This window comes from Cajanus cajan, chromosome 8, assembly GCF_000230855.2.
Source record: "Cajanus cajan strain Asha chromosome 8, NIPB_CcT2T_4, whole genome shotgun sequence".
Taxonomy (NCBI): domain Eukaryota; kingdom Viridiplantae; phylum Streptophyta; class Magnoliopsida; order Fabales; family Fabaceae; genus Cajanus; species Cajanus cajan.
In genome coordinates, this window is record NC_138524.1 from 47,381,779 (window position 1) to 47,398,938 (window position 17,160).

The following is a 17,160-nucleotide window of genomic DNA, read 5'->3' on the forward strand; positions in this document are numbered from 1 at the left end:
CAGAATGGAAAAGGTAGCGGAGGTTGGTAAAAATCGCCGCATAATGCTAGTGGCGAACGTAACTGCAGCGTTTTTGTAAAACGCCATTAATTATTTTGAGGGGGGCGAAAACCGCCGCAAAATGAAAAAAAAAACCGCCGCAAAATGACGAATTTTTTGTAGTGTGACATAATGTTAATTGCAAGATTTGTGTGTGGCAATTGGTATGAATTGAATGTGATGTGATTGTGGATATCCTCACACTTATGTCAGCGTGGTACGACCCTGAGCATGAGAAGCTACAGGGGTGGCGTGAGCATGGCATAGTGTGGGACGTGTGAGACAATTAACACGTATGTCGGCATGGCACGACCTTGGGCAATAGATGCTACAGGGGTGGTGTGAGCATGGCATAGTGTTAATTGCAATATTTATGTGTGGGAATTAGTACTTATGTTGGTGTGGCACGACCTTGGGCACGAGATGCTACAAGGGTGGCGTGAGCTTAACATAGTACAAATTATATGTTGCGATGGATTGGTGTGATTGTGAATTGTGATGAAAAGATGATGTATGATTGATAAAATTATGATATATAGAAATGGTTGCAAATATTTCATTATGTAATGAGTTAGGATGAGACTACATTATGGTGTGTTTGTATGTGCTTTACATGATGTTTTCTTTTAACCGTACAATTTGTGGATGTTTTAGGTGAGGAAGATCCGGCTATGAGTAGCATCTAGAATGCCAACAGTTGAGTTGTGAGTGTGCTTTGATATTGTGACATCGAGGCAGAGGATTTCTTGGACATAGATTTTATATGTATTTGGAGTTGTACTTATTATTTCAAAAACAATTTGTAAACCATTAGGTTTTATTTTCCAAGTTTTATTTTCAATTATTTTGGATATTGAAGAACAGTTACTAAGGTTTTATGTGAACCCTTTTACCAACGTTGAAAAATTTATTTCTTTAACTATGTAGTCAAGTGTATCTATTTGGATGCTTTGAATCATCATTTGTCACTCTCTTCCGATTTTCAACTCACACCTACCCTACTTCCTCTTGACTCATCTACTATTCACTTGAATGTTGATGGTTATTGGTTCTTTGATCAATCTCGTTTAGGCTTTGGTGGTCTGATCCAGGACGTATCTGGCTGTTGGTTAGCTGGTTTCTCCGGCAATTGTTCACATGGTGATACTTCTTTACATGAGTTATTGGCCGTTCTGGAAGGTCTCAAGATCGCATGGCATATAGGCTTTAAAATTGTTCAATGTATGATTGACTCCATGGATATCGTGCAGTCTCTTCTTCATAGAGATCAAGCTTACCTACACTCTCATGCTTCTTATCTCCTTGATATTTTCTCCTTGGTGGATAAACCTTGGTCGGTGAACTTTCTTTGGATTGATAGAGACCGCAATTGCAGTGCAGATGCCTTGGCAAAGCTGGGGGCCTTGTCCTCTCCTATTTTTGAGTATTGGATGAGTCCTCCTCCATCTGTACTCAAGTGGCTTCTATTAGATGTAGTTTCTTAGTTTTCTTTTCTTGTTGTCTTTTGTTCCCTCTCACCAAAAAAATAATAATATATGTGTTGGGAGAAGTAAGGGTGTCACACATAATACCATACTTCCTCGTTTAAGTGGCAAAACTTGAGAAATTAATATATCTTATGCTAGTTGTTGTTTCTAGCCTTAATGTTAGCTGTTGTTTTTGGTATTATACTAGTCGTTATGATTTGATAGGGTCATGCCACTTAAATTGCTCGTCACAAGATGTATGAGACCTCCGTAGTTGACATGAGTGACAATGCATTAGATGTGATGTATACGTTGAAATGTTCAATACACACTAAAGTTGATTAAATTGTTATGCTGAAATTGTTGTTATGATGATCTGTTGCATGTTGATATAAGGGTGATGTTGAATATGTAGTAGTCATTGAAAGGTGTTTAATGTTGATTATATGTTAGAATGTTGTTTACAAGTTGTTAGGTTAAATTCTTTTCACAAGCTCTTCCTATGTTTTCCTTGTGGTTGGAACTACAATGATCATACTTGGCATGAGAGTAGGACAGGATTAGCGGGATGACTTGTACAATTTAGAGGCTAGTCACGCTAAAAATTGTCGCAACCCGAAAATTCCCGATCTCGCGACCTATGGTTTATACATCCTTTTAAAAGTCTCGTTAATTAAGGAATGCCCGGACACCAGACTAATTCTTAATTAATGGTTTTGAAAATAGGTTCATGAAGTTGCCACCAATATTTTACTCAAAGCATTGGAAAAAGAAAAGGTTTTTAAATATCCAACAATGGCCTTGATAACCAGAATTGGGTTCGGGGGTCGGTTACGTGTAGGGAAGGTATTAAGCACCCCTACAACGCTCTCAATCGGTACCCTATGTTGAAGTTAACATGATAAAAATTAATAAATTAAATATTGAATCCCCTTTATTAATATTTATTTACATATTTAAAATTTAAATTATACGACTAACCCTAAAATATCTACATGATTGCATTTGTTATAAATAAAAGATAGAGATAAAAATGAGAAATAAAAGATACAGAAGAAGATAGATTGAAATACTTCTTGAACGAGCTCTATTGAATCATCAAATATGGAGAATGTGCTTTGTGGCGACCTTTCACACTACAGTATGCCTCACAAATCCCAAGAAATACAATAGGAGGGAGAGACAAGATAGAGATGAGACACAAATCTCAAAAAAATATAATAGAAGAAAGAGAGATAGAGAATTTCCGTGCTCAAAGGAGTCTTATTCGAAATTTCTCTGGCCGCCTTAGAACTGTGCCTGAGGCTTCTATTTATAGGAATCAGAAAGGGACCAAAACGGCCTGTTTTGGATTCGGAACGGCCCGTTCTAGGCCAGTCGTTATGTGCAAATTACGCACCCTGGAACGGCCCGTTCTAAAGTGGAAAGTTGCACAAAGTTCCCCTTTCCAGAACGGCCCGTTCCAAATTTGACTTGTTTTGGAACGGCCCGTTCTGGTATTGGAACGACCCATTCCAGCCTAGGACTCTTTAGGATTTTAGTCACTTTGGAACGACCATTTCTGATATTAGAATGGCCCGTTCCGGGGTTCAGAACGGCCTGTTTCGATTTTGGAACAGCCCGTTTCGGGCTACTAAAACCACCTTCTTTGGCCTCTAGGCCTTTTGATGTCCTGTGTTGTTATTTTCTTACTTCGGGAGCTCCTTCCCTTCATAATGAAGGTCCGTTTCCTTGTTTGTGTACCCCCAGACGAAATTGGGTGTCTACAGCTGCCCCTCTTTACTTGTCCTTTGGAGTAGCTATGTGTTGCTTTTCCAAAGGCAAGTAAAGACGTAGACATTTCGTTCGGGTCTCCTCCTCGTCTCTTTGGCATTAGTGCTTCTACGTTCCTTCTCTTGGATAGGTGTATTTGCTCGTGTCCTCGCCCTTTAGAGGAGTTGAGTGTTGGTTGCATACTCTATTGGGTAACAAGGTTGACAAACTGTACACCTGGTCTTCGATCTTCAAGTAGATGCTCCATTATTTCTCTTGTGATAGTGCATTCTTTTATTTGTAGCTTGTTGAAGAGGGAGTATTTTCGTAGCTCAGCTTCCCTCACGAATTTGTCGTATATCGGATTGGGAGGTGACTACAGTCTCTCCAGACCTTTCCCTCACGGCTTTTTCGTATACCGGATTGGGATGTGAGTACAGTCTCTCCAGACCTTTCCCTCACGGCTTTGTCGTATACCAGATTGGGATGTGAGTACATTCTCTCCAGGCCTTTCCTTCATGGCTTTGTCGTATACCAGATTGGGATGTGAGTACAGTCTCTCCAGACCTTTCCCTTACGGCTTTGTCGTATACCAGATTGGGAGATGAGTACAGTCTCTCCATACATTTCCCTCACGGCTTTGTCGTATACCGGATTGGGATGCAAGTATAGTCTCTCCAGACCTTTTCCTCACGGCTTTGTCGTATACCGGATTGGGATGCGAGTACAGTCTCTCTAGACCTTTCCCTCATGGCTTTGTCGTATACCGGATTGGGATTTGAGTATAATCTCTCCAGACCTTTCCCTCACGACTTTGTCGTATACCGAATTGGGATGCGAGTACATTCTCTCCAGACCTTTCCCTCACGAATTTGTCGTATACTGGATTGGGATGCGAGTATAGTCTCTCCAGACCTTTCCCTCACGACTTTGTCGTATACCGAATTAGGATGCGAGTACAGTCTCTCCAGATGTTTCCCTCACGGCGTATACCGGATTGGGATGTGAGTATACTCTCTCCAGACCTTTGTTGTATTTTGAGGAAACTGTCGGTGCCCTCATTGGTTTGCTTGACTTATGGTAGATATTGCCCCAAGGATGTTGGGCAGGAGGTGTGTCGTGATACCTCTAATTTCCTTTTTGGCTTTTCTTGTTGGTGTTGTGGGATGAAAGACTGCCCCTAGGTGGATGGGCAGGAGATGTTTGATGTGCCCCTGTGTTGGTGGGCCGAGAAGTGGATGGCTAGCAGGGATTCTAGTGTTGCCCCTGCCACGTGAGTATTGTGATGCCTCTTCAAGCGCATGTTGTGGAGTCCTTTTGATTCATTGATGATTGATTTTTTGATTGTTGATGGATGGTTGTGGATGCCCCATGGTGAGTATGGATGCACATGAAAATGCAAGACAGGAATGGATTGGATTTTTTTATTATATTTATTTCATTATTTTTTTTTATAAAGTGAAGTTATACCCTTTTGTGCACACTTGTGCCCTATGCATGCTATGCAATGATGCCTCTATGCTAATGCTTAAATGCAGATTGATTTTACTTTCAAGAAATTAATCTATGCGCATTGATCAATGAAATGGATTGTTAGCCTTTTAGCCGTGTTGAATTTAGTGTTGCTTTTTTGAACCTAAGGTTTGTGTAGTTCGGCCCTCTCGCTTATACCAAATATGATATGTTAGCCCTTAGATCAGGTGTACCTAGACTCTGTTCTAAGACACCCCCATCTTTTCCTTCTGAGTGTTCACTGTGCATATTCCGTGTATCTCTCAAATTTATCTTAATGCCATGTAGGTCAAGAGGAATGAGAGGAATGGGATATGTACATATATTATTTTGTAAAAGTTTTGTTAGAAAGGATTTTTTTCAAAAATGGTTTATAGAAGAATGGTTGGCCGATGTAGGCTAGTGGTTTAGGCTGATGAACAAGCACATTCAAAGTGAGGAAATCATTTTCCGCGTTAGCTTATTATTTCCTTCAAAGTTAAGTGATGACTTGGGATTGCATATTGATTAAATGATCTTCTCGAGCCGCCTTTCGGTTTTCAGCTCGGGATGCTACTTTGTCCTAACTTTTGCCTAGGTTACTTGAGATGTGTTCCCTAGCAGACATTTTCTTTTTTTCTTTGATCCTCACTTTTGCCTAGGCTACCCTTATTGTTTGTGGGTCTCCTAGCGAACCTTGCCCTAATTTTTGCGCAGCCCCCTTAGTGAGTTTCCTGCCAGGCTTTTGTCTTTACAACATTTGTGATCATCTTTCATTCCTTCATTAAAGGGGGATGTCCCTTGCACTGATTTCATTTGGACTTTTATCCACAAGTCATGCCCAATTTGATTGATCTTTATGTGTTTTTTTATTGCGTATTAAGCCATTGTTTCTAATGACGTCTTATTTCAAATGTACTTGTTCATTTAAGGTTTGTTGACGAGGCTTAGAGTAGATAAAAGGGAGAAGAGAAATGAAGTAGAAAAGTGTATGGCATTAAAATAGAATTTTCAATCTACACGTGCCCATTTAATGTAGCTTGAGGGCCCGGGTATGCCCCAAGTTCGTGATTCGTACACAAAGAAAAAGAAGGAGGTTGCCCCTTAGAGAGGCCTAAGTCATCTAACCGTAGAGCTAGTCCTCCACTTGCATGGATGTGGCGCTTCAGAAGATTTCGTGTAGAGGGAGGGGGTTCAGAAGATCTCGTGTACAGGGAGGTCCTTTGGCTTCTTTTCTCGTAAAGGTATTTTCAACCCATATCTTGAGCCTTTCCTAAGAAGTAGGAATGGGTAGAAGCGATGATAGAGCTTTCCATGGAGTCTTGCTTCTCAAGAGGAACATTCAAGCGGTCTCTCAATTTTCAGCTCGAACAAACATTGCTTCTCGATTTTTTTTATTTTTTATTTTTTATTTTTTGCCTAGAATGCCCTTTGCGAGTTTTCATTCTAGCAGCTTCATAACAAGCAATGCTTCTCTCTTGTTAAAATCATCTTTCAAGAAAGCTCTATTCATTTTGACTTAGTGTTTGAGGGATTCGTCCCCCTAAAGTTCTATTCCCCTTGGATTTCACGGTTGTACGACACGGCTTTATCCTTTTAGGGCAAGAGTTAGCATCTTGATGATTGTGGATTTCTTTATCCTAAACTCTTTATACATGGCTCACTTTCCATTACTTCCGATTAACGCACATAGGTTGATTTCTCTTTTTATTCTTATTTATTCTTTTTTTTCAAGAACGATATGTTCTAAATGAATGCAATGCAGAATGAAGAGAAAGTTGAGAATAATAAATATCAGTCTCATTGATTTGTTTATTTGTGAATGCTCAAATAGATTTTGACAGTATTATCATATCAAAGCAAAGGCCCAACCATAGTATTTTTTTTTATAAAATCGATTTGGACTTTGTCGTATATTAGAGCATTCACTTTTCTTAACTTTCTCTACATGTTGCTAATACCTAATCTTAACCTAGAATGCATGCCATTTTTGTTTTTGCCTAAACTTTATCATGTTTTGATTAACTATGAGATATGATGCATGATACGAATATACATATTTTTTAAAGGTATTATACATATATCTTTTTTGGAAAGGAAACTACTTATATGATGCTATGATATGATGAACTAAGAATGTACAAAAGGGGTATAAATTTGTCTATTTTTTTATATTTTTATTATCAATTTGCTTGTTTTAAAAAATTAATCCACTCTTATTAGAACAAATAATGCAAACAAATGCACACACACATGCTCAATCAACATACACTCGCGAATAGTCACGTTTAAATCCTTGGTCTGTGGTCCTACAAGAAAAGTGCATTGTATAGGACAGTTCTAATCTCACTGGTCTTAAGGCCCCCAAGGTGCCCCCATTATAGGGACCCGGTATCTCTGTCGCCGTCACCTGACAAACTCTAAGGTCTATCGCAGTATTTCGAGCTAGAGTAACCGGTTATCACTTTGAGTGTGATTTTCGACAAGGCTCGCAGGCTCCAAGGCCAAACTTGGGCCGGTCGTATGTCAACCACTCCCTATGTTTAATACTCTCATGCCCCCGGGTGTAGGAGGAACTGTTGTGTGCAAAGGTTTGTGTGCAATTTATTTCAAACATATGCAGAATTTAAACAGGCAAACAGATATTAAAGCCAAACAAATAAAGCAAACAAAGTAAAGGGGAAAAATATTTAAATTAATATTTTTATTTTATTAACTTCATCAATTAAATGGGCCTGACCCTTTTTAAATGTCCCTAGTGGAGTTGCCATCTGTCGCAACCCAAAAATTTCCGATCTCGCGACCTATGGTTTAGACATCCTTTTAAAAGTCTCATTAATTAAGGAATGCCCAGACACCAGACTAATTCTTAATTAATGGCTTTGAAAATAGGTTCATGAAGTCGCCACCAATATTTTACTCAAAACATTGGAAAAAGAAAAGGTTTTAAATATCCAACAATGACCTTGATAACCAGAATTGGGTTCGGGGGTCGGTTACGTATACAGAAGGTATTAAGCACCCCTATAGCGCCCTCAATCGGTACCCTATGATGAAGTTAACATGATAAGAATTAATAAATTAAATATTGAATCCCCTTTATTAATATTTATTTACATATTTAAAATTTAAATTATACGACTAACCCTAAAATATCTACATGATTGCATTTGTTATAAATAAAAGATAGAGATAAAAATGAGAAATAAAGGATACAGAAGAAGATTGATTGAAATACCTCTTGAACGAGCTCTATTGAATAATCAAATATGGAGAATGTGCTTTGTGGCGACCTTTCACACTACAGTATGCCTCACAAATCTCAAGAAATACAATAGGAGGTAGAGACAAGATAGAGATGTGACACAAATCTCAAAAAAATACAATAGAAGAAAGAGAGATAGAGAATTTTCGTGCTCAAAGGAGTCTTATTCGAAATTTCTCTGGCCGCCTTGAGAACTGTGCCTGAGGCTTCTATTTATAGGAATCAGAAGGGGACCAGAATGGCCCGTTCTGGATTCGGAACTGCCTGTTCTGGGCCAGTCGTTATGTGCAAATTACGCACCCTGGAACGGCCCGTTCTAGAGTGGAAAGTTGCACAAAGTTCCCCTTTACAGAACGGCCCATTCCAAATTTGACTTGTTTTGGAACGGCCCATTCTGGTATTGGAACGACCCGTTCCAGTCTAGGACTCTTTAGGATTTTAGTCACGTTGGAACGGCCCGTTCTGATATTGGAACGGCCCGTTTCAGGCTTCGAAACGGCTCGTTTCGATTTTGGAACAGCCCGTTTCGGTCTACTAAAACCACCTTATTTGGCCTTTAGGCCTTCTGATGTCCTATCTTGTTGTTTTCCTGCTTCGGGAGCTCCTTCCTTCATAACGGAGGTCTGTTTCCTTATTTGTGTGCCCCCAGACAAAATTGAGTGTCTACAGAAATGGCTAATTTTTTTGATGGCTACTCTTATATAATTGGATTTCGTATAGATATTGATCGACACCTAGGTTTATTTTGCACCTAATATTGTATTTTGTATATGGCATGTATATATATTTGATGCTAGTTACTAGTTGTAGTATAACCTTTCACTACAAGAATTTCGCGGATTAGCGAGCGAGGGATATAAATCCAAGCTATTTCCTCGCTAATTAGCGAGGGACTGGCGAGGAATACTGTAACACCCCAATTTTCAAAAAGGTTATTATTATTATTATTATTATTATTATTATTAGATGGTATTTGGTCATAATTATTTTAATAATTATAGAGGAATATTATTTTGTACGTTTTAAATAATTATTATTTTGGACAATTATTTTGTACGTATTAAATAAGTATTTTTATTAGCATTTTTAAATAAATATTTATATGTTTTAAGAGAAGGTTGATTTTATATGATATTTTGTTATTGAAATTATATTATTATATTTAGGGTCAGAAATATATTATTATTATAGAGAAAAAATATTTTATAATATACATGTATTTATTTTATTTAATTATTTTGAGGAAAATTAGAAGTGAGTTAGAAGAGAAGGAAAATGGGTTGGGTTGACCCAGTCCAATGGATTAATTTTAAGAAAGGAGTCAGGTGGTGTTAACCCTATCTGCCTCATTTGCGTTCTGAAGGGTTAGGGAAAAAAAGAGGAGAAACAAAGAGCTCTAAGGAAGAGTACTCAGGAACGATCTTAGATCACACCAAGACCATTCATCTTCTGCTCATCCAGGTACGGGGATGGGTTTCTTCATATGTGAATATAGGGGTGTTCGGGTAGTGAGGGCAATCCCTAAGTCCCTCTAGGAACTCTATTTAAAATTCTGAACGATTATCTGTGCAATCGATGTTCTAAATTCTTAATTCATTTGGAAGAACTTATTTCTTGAATTGTCTTTGAATTCCATTGGGGCTTTCTTGTTAATTCTTTATCCTTAAATTTGATGACTTGAATTTTATGTGTTAAGAAGAGTTTAGACTTTTTTTTTGTAAAACCAATGGAAACCAATTTTTGAGGCTTGAGATGTGTATGGATTGATTTGGAACGTATGAAGAATATAAATGGAGTTAAACTGAACCAACGGGGTGTAGAAGTAGTGAAAATTGGTAAAAACCTTGTTGGAACTCGTAAAACGCAGGTTTAATTTCACAGAGGGGAGTCTGGGCAGAGATTTGGGCGCTCAGCGCCAGTTTTGGGTGTCGGGCGTCGGGACCCCGACATACGTTTGTAATTTTGCGATATCTTTCTGTGTAGTTATCCAAATCGAGTGCCGTTTGTTTTGTTAGAAACTAGACATCTGGGGCTACCATTTAGACACAAGAATCGTGTAAAAATATTAATATTTGATCAAGTTATGTGAGTTTCAATTTGAGCCTTCCAATCTGTGTGCGAACCACAACATCAATTTTTGTGAGCCCTGAATGGTAACCTAAACGACTTTATTAGGATTTGTGTTCTTCATGAAAGTTGTAGATATTGATGTTAGGATTCTAATGGAGTTGGGATCACTTAGAAATGATATGCATATCTCGAGTTATGGTTAAATTATTAACTGAATGTCATAGATATTGTGATGTGTGTGAAGAAGTATGTGAAATTTGTGATCTATGATGTTGATAACTTAATGATAGGTACCTAGCATGTGAGGATGATATTGCATGGATTGTTATTGACATGTGATGATGTTATATAATGGAGATGCATTAATTATGAGTTACGTGGGATGCATGAGTTGCATGAGACTTATGAGTTGCATGTGGTGCTTGAGAAGCCAGACGTGGCTATATTGCATCGGACCCTGGGCCCAGAGAGGGGTTGAGACAGGGGGGACCATGACGGGAGGCATTCCATGCGTGGGTCGTTGGGTGTTTAACTGCGCAGCTCACTGGCCACAGAGGGTTTAACGGTGGGTGGATTGCCTTTGCACGGGCCGCTGGGTGTTTAACCGTGCAACATACCGGCCCTGGGAGGGTGTGAGAACGGTATGCCCGCATTGGCAAAAACTAAGGGAATTGACGAGGTACGCCCATTGTGCGGAGTTCCAAGTTGAGACTCTTAGGAGAGGAGATGTGTATGAGCATATAGTGAGCATGTGTATGAAAGCTTGTATGATTGAAAAAAATGATGTTTGGTAATTATATGAGATGTATTTGTTGTTTATATTTAATGATGATATTTTGGTGCACGGTGTGGGGTGGGAATTGGGTAGCTCTATGTTCATATATGATGTTATCTATCTCTCACCGTCCTGTTTTTATGTGGTTTTCTTTTAGGTGAAGATGAAGGCACTCATAGTGTTGAGTTCTAAAGGGAAAGGGTTCTGCTCTGATAGGATGTGACATTGGGGCATGAATTTAGGATGCTTTAGTTATGAATTGTTATTTGTCGTTTGAGGAGACTTATTTTTAGGAGTTTTATATTCACCTTATATTTGTAAATTCTGGATCCCTTTCATTTTTCTTTAGAGACCTTGATAATTTTCTTTTAAGAGTAAAACTTTATTATTATTATTATTATTATTTCTATTTATTTCAAGACTTGTGAACCTATGAGTTTTTATTAAAATATGTGGACCCTTCTTGATGTTATATTTATTGAATTATTCTTATTGTTGTTACTTATCTATTATGGGGTAGAAGGGTGTCACAAATACAGTTCCTCTCTAATCCCTTGCTAATTAGCGAGGAAATAGCTTGGATTTATATCCCTCGCTAAATTCCCTCGCTAAATAGGATCATTTTGCGACCAACCTTCATCTCCTCGCAAATCCATAGCTAAAGCTAGTGCTTATTTAGCGAGGAACTTAGGCCCTCGCAAATCCCTCGCTAAATTATGAGCCAAAATATAAAAACGAATTTTTCATCTAGCGAGGGAGTTTTCTTGTCGCAAATCCCTCACTAATGAGTTATAAGTATAGCCCTCGCAAATGCCTCGCAAATCCGTCGCAAATTAGTGAGGGAAAAGGTCTGTCGCTAATCCCTCGCAAATAAGAGATTTCGTTGCTAGTAGAATTTGAAATTCAAGTATTTGTAAAATTTCTTGAAATAGTAGAATTTCAAATTCTCCAGAAAAAGTAAGAATTTGAAATTCCTCATATTTTTTTCTTTTTATTTTACATATATATATATATATATTTTATCTTATTTGTTATCTCTTCAATTTTTAATTATTGAATATTTATAAATATTTTTAAAATTATTAAATATTATCTGATATTAATTTTAAAAATTATTAAATATTATCTAACATTATCTATTAAATAAAACTATTGATTAAATAAAACTATTGATTAAAAGATAAAATATGCAAATTTTTAGACTTAATTTATTGAATAAGAAATTCAATATATAACGTAATTATATTCATTAAATAACTCTTTTAAGTGTTACTTTTGAAGTAACTGAATTTTCACTCATATATATTTTTTAAAACACACACACTGTGAAGTCCCACATCGGTTAGGAAGGAGAACGAAGCATGCCATATATATGGGTGTGGATACCTTCCTTGTGTGGACGCGTTTTGGGGTGGCATGCGTGCCATTGCCAGAAGCAAAACCGTGAGGGCTGCGGCCAAAGCGGACAATATCCACATGCGGGTTGCTGGGCTGTTACATTTGGATTGTGAAGTCCCACATCGGTTAGGAAGGAGAACGAAGCATGCCATATATATGGGTGTGGATACCTTCCTTGTGTGGACGCGTTTTGGGGTGGCATGCGTGCCATTGCCAGAAGCAAAACCGTGAGGGCTGCGGCCAAAGCGGACAATATCCACATGCGGGTTGCTGGGCTGTTACATTTGGTATCAGAGGCGGGACCCGAACCGGTGTGCCAGCGAGGGCGCTAGACTCCCTTGAGGGGGGTGGATTGTGAAGTCCCACATCGGTTAGGAAGGAGAACGAAGCATGCCATATATATGGGTGTGGATACCTTCCTTGTGTGGACGCGTTTTGGGGTGACATGCATGCTGGATTGTGAAGTCCCACATCGGTTAGGAAGGAGAACGAAGCATGCCATATATATGGGTGTGGATACCTTCCTTGTGTGGACGCGTTTTGGGGTGACATGCATGCCATTGCCAGAAGCAAAACCGTGAGGGCTGTGGCCAAAGTGGACAATATCCACATGCGGGTTGCTGTTACACACACACACATATATATATATATATATATATATACCATAAATTTTAAATATAATTTATATGTTTACAATATGAATTTAGTCCGTATATGTTTTGTTTTCTTAATTATGATAAATTAAAATATTTTTGTTTGTTTTGATTTATATATAAAGGAAGTTTTTTTTTTCTAAACACATATCACGATTGTTTAAAAAACGTTTTTGCTCAACATGTTTTTTTTACTCTATCTTTTTTAATAAATTTAATTTAATTTACCTTCTCTCCATAACTCTCTCTCTCTATATATATATATGTGTGTATTTTCTTTTCAATAAAATACATGAGATTTAAAACAAAACTAATTGCATAGAGTAAATATTTCACTTCATTTTTAATGTATTTTAAATTTTTTTCAAATACCAATATTTTATTATTTTTAAAACTAAAACAACAACTTATTACTATGTATAATTTTTTTCTTATATTTATCTTTTTTAATATTATTTTGTAATTTAAAATAATATGATATTAAAATTATAATAATATATCTTTTTGTATATTTTTATCAGTATTATTTCTATTTAGCTTATTGTTATTTTTAATTATAGTTTAAATTAAATTCATTTATAAAGATAAAAGTTATTTAAATTTATCAAATAAAAAATTTAAAATATTTATATTTAACAATATAATATGTTTAAAAAATTATATTAACTAATATTTTAAAACTCGTATATATCAATTTTTTTTCGACATTTTGTGTGAATCTTCTTAGGTGCTGGTACATAGCAATTAAACTAATTTTATTTAGTTGGTATTTGAATTAGTTTATTTTGAAGAAATACTTTTTTTAAAAGGATATTTTAAACTACTAAAATAATCTTAAGCTTTAAAAAAATATTTTAGATTTTTTTATTAATAAATATTATACCTTATTTCTAATTTGAAAACATTGCTAATGCAGAATACCAAAGGTATTGATCTGTTTGAGAAGAATCGCACTACACTTTTTTTTACAAAAAAATATATATTTGAGGGGGGGTTTAGGGTATAGAAGTAGAAGAAAAATAGAATAGAGGGTGTGGAAAACCTAGTGGAGTTGGGTGAGAATGGGAATAGCAGGTAGGGTTGGAGATTATGCTTTCAAGGCATTCACCGCCACACTCGGAATCGCCACCATTTACCTCACCGCCACCTTATCCGTCAACGTTTAGAGTGCATTACTCTCTTGGCACAATGCTCAAACCGTAATCTCTCTCCATTTTTTTGTTATCTCTCTGTTACTCTGCTTATTGCGTTACTCGCTTCAATCAATCTAGGTTTTATGGTCCGTGCCTGTGATTCGTATTGTTTGGACGCCTTTCTATTCATTGCATGATTGTTTTCCAATCAATTAACACTTCCTGCATCAATTCGTTCCTGCCTATAACCTAGCATGTTGTTTCCGCTTTTCCTCGATTGTTTCTTTTTTCTGCAATTCTTGTTTTGTTCAATTTCTAAAAGGTATGTTCTAGCTTTTTGAGGATATGTAGGGGGATAAATTATTTGTTGTTTCGTGTTATATAACGCTGTTTTCTATTCAGACTCAGATTAACCGATCTTCTACATTTCTCTCTGCAATGCATTCTGTGATTATTGTTTTGGTAGAAATCTTGAATCTCATGTCAACTTTGCGTTGTGTTATTTTCAAATGCTAGCAAAGTTTAATTTTAATTTTAGTTTAGTTCACAACTCTGACATGTATTCCTGGGATTATACATTAAATTGATACTAAGATTCAGTTACTTGATCTTCCTAGAATTATTGAAGGTGCTTCTGAAGGCAAGGGATGTGGGAGGCAGGTGAAACTAAAATTTCTCTGTCCCGAGTAGAATGTGATGTTTGGTTCTTTTCATTGAATGCTTTGGAAAGCATGGCTTCCTTATTATTAACAGCGCAGGACTTTTGTTTTCTGAATTTTCTCTGATTCTCTCAGGTTATTGTTGTTGCTAAATCTTCAGACATAGTACTGATGGTTCTTGATGCTTCCAAAGTAAGTGCCATTTTCCATATTCTAATGCAGTCTTTCACTCTGTTGTTACTATTGCTAGTTGATAAAATGGTACGTTGGTTGTTGCAGTAAATTATATTCTAACAAGGGATAATAAATAGCTAACATATTGTCGACTAATTAAACATTATCATTAAAGAAACCCTTTAAACGGGCCCAGGAGCTAAACTAGTGGTCTTTTTATTTAGAAATTTACTCACTGCCACTTTTAATTTTTCTTTGTAAATATAAACTCACTTGCATAACAAAGTTCCATTATGATTAATTTTTTGATTATATATACATATATATTTATCATTTTTCCATTACAATTATTATGAAGATAATGAAATTATAACTTTATTTGATCAATAAATTGATTTGTTCAAATATTTGTGCCACTATTATTTGAGTAATTCTTTCATATTTTAATCTCTGTTATCAATTGTCATGTAGTTATGTTAACTATAGATTTCCTGACACTACTACAAAATCGAAACTCAGTATAAAAGCATAAAAAGAAAATTAATGATTGTTAAATTGTCAATTTTGAAAACAAAAATGTTTCTATTAAGTATAGTTGTTGGATGCAATTTTTGGAGATTGGAGAAAACATGATATTATCTTAAAAAACAATTAAATGATAAATCAAAGTGTTTTACATTGAAACTAGCATGTCATCTTTATTTTATATAAGAAACATATTTGAAGTTTACAATCTTGAGACTCTTTGATTTAGAATCAACATAAATTAGTTGATATAAAAAGATTTAAAGGAAATAGAATTTGCAAAATAAAAAGAAAGAGGTGACGAGGAGAAAAAAGAAGAGGATATGAGAGAAGGAAAAAGAAAAGAAAAGAAATCTTGATAGACTTAAAGCATACAAAAATAAAAACATAAAATTTGTACACATGAATCAAAATGTAAAAATAATATAGAAACTAAAACATAAAACACAACACACATAAGCATCTTGGTATCAATCATCGTTAACTACTTTTATCGGGCAAACACTTAAATACTTACTTAAAAACTAGAATGGGTAGTTAAACTTAAACTTATCAACTTAGATCTGGTCAACATTAAAGCATAAGAGTCATGGAAGTTTTTTAAAAACTTAAATGACTTAAAAAGTAATCACAACACATTATATTAAATCTTGATCACTTCAAATGTTATTGTGATTTACTTTTTACTCGCATACAAAAGACCCTCTCATTAAATATATCCTTATATACGTTGACAATCTTTTGTAGACTAAAAGGTTCTTATCGTGAAGTGTATAACAAAGTTCACAAAAAAAATGATGGTGAATTTGTCTCAACTAGGGCAAAGAAATTTATTGTATGTTGTTTTATATTTTAAGATTGATTATGTACTTTTTTAACCTCTTGCTATTTCACTTATTTTTTTTATTTATTATTTGTAGGAAACATATGAAGAATCAATGACACAAAAATATGGAGAAGACACTTCATCTCATCCTGTAATTGATTTTGATCTTTGGTTAAAAGTTGCAGGTGAAAACAAGAAGAAAAGAGTGCATGGCATGGGACATAACTTGGATCTTGGAACTAGTAGCTCTACCCAAGCTTCATCTTTAGAGGTTGCAGGTTCCTCTACAAATCTTACGCCTATGACAGAAGAACGGGTCACTATAGTTATAAATAATGCATTGGCTTCTTTTTTGCAAACACAATTACCAGAGATGATGAGGAAAATAATTCAGACAGTTCAACCATCAACAACACCATCAACCAACCAACATAGGGAGGATTAAGGACGAGATGATGATTTTACTAGCTTAGGTTGATTACTATTTAGGATGACTCGTTATTTGACTTTTCTTTTTGTAAGACATTAATTAGTTTGGGTTTCTTTAAGATAGTATGCACAAGTTGAATTTTGTAAGACATTTAACAATTTGGTTTTGTAAGAGATATTGTTACATGTAACTTTTATTTTAAATCATGCTGAATTGAAAAAAAATTATGTAGTTGAATTAAGTGGTATATCTACAGGGATTCATGAGAGAATAATGTGTATATATAGATAAATTAGGAAGGTTTTGCAAGATATTAGCGAGAGATTAGCGTGGTATTCGTGAAAGAACTCAATCCATATGCTTTGATGGATTTGCGTGGGATTAGCGAGGGATTTGCGAAGGACATATTTGCGAGGGATTAGCGAGGGATTAGCGAAGGACATATTTGCGAGGGTTTAGTGAGGGATTAGCGAAGGACATATTAAATGCAATTAGCGAGGGAAT

At 35.9% G+C, this 17,160-nt stretch overlaps 1 protein-coding gene across 1 annotated transcript; it reads left to right on the forward strand.

The window, feature by feature from the left end:
• The first annotated feature begins 13,908 nt into the window (after positions 1 to 13,908).
• LOC114915306 (uncharacterized) lies at positions 13,909 to 16,893 on the forward strand. The gene is made up of 4 exons (XM_083062715.1): positions 13,909 to 14,108; positions 14,660 to 14,702; positions 14,837 to 14,893; positions 16,321 to 16,893. The coding sequence occupies exons 1-4, from the start codon at positions 13,999 to 14,001 to the stop codon at positions 16,669 to 16,671; spliced, it is 561 nt and encodes a 186-aa protein (XP_082918841.1). The 5' UTR covers positions 13,909 to 13,998; the 3' UTR covers positions 16,672 to 16,893.
• Positions 16,894 to 17,160: the final 267 nt, after the last annotated feature.

Coding starts and splice junctions, on each gene's coding strand:
- LOC114915306 (XM_083062715.1), top strand. CDS start 13,999: ATGCTTTCAAGGCATTCACCGCCACACTCGGAATCGCCACCATTTACC. Junction 14,703..14,836: donor GCAAGGGATGTGGGAGGCAG/GTGAAACTAAAA, acceptor TGATTCTCTCAG/GTTATTGTTGTTGCTAAATC. Junction 14,894..16,320: donor TGGTTCTTGATGCTTCCAAA/GTAAGTGCCATT, acceptor TATTATTTGTAG/GAAACATATGAAGAATCAAT.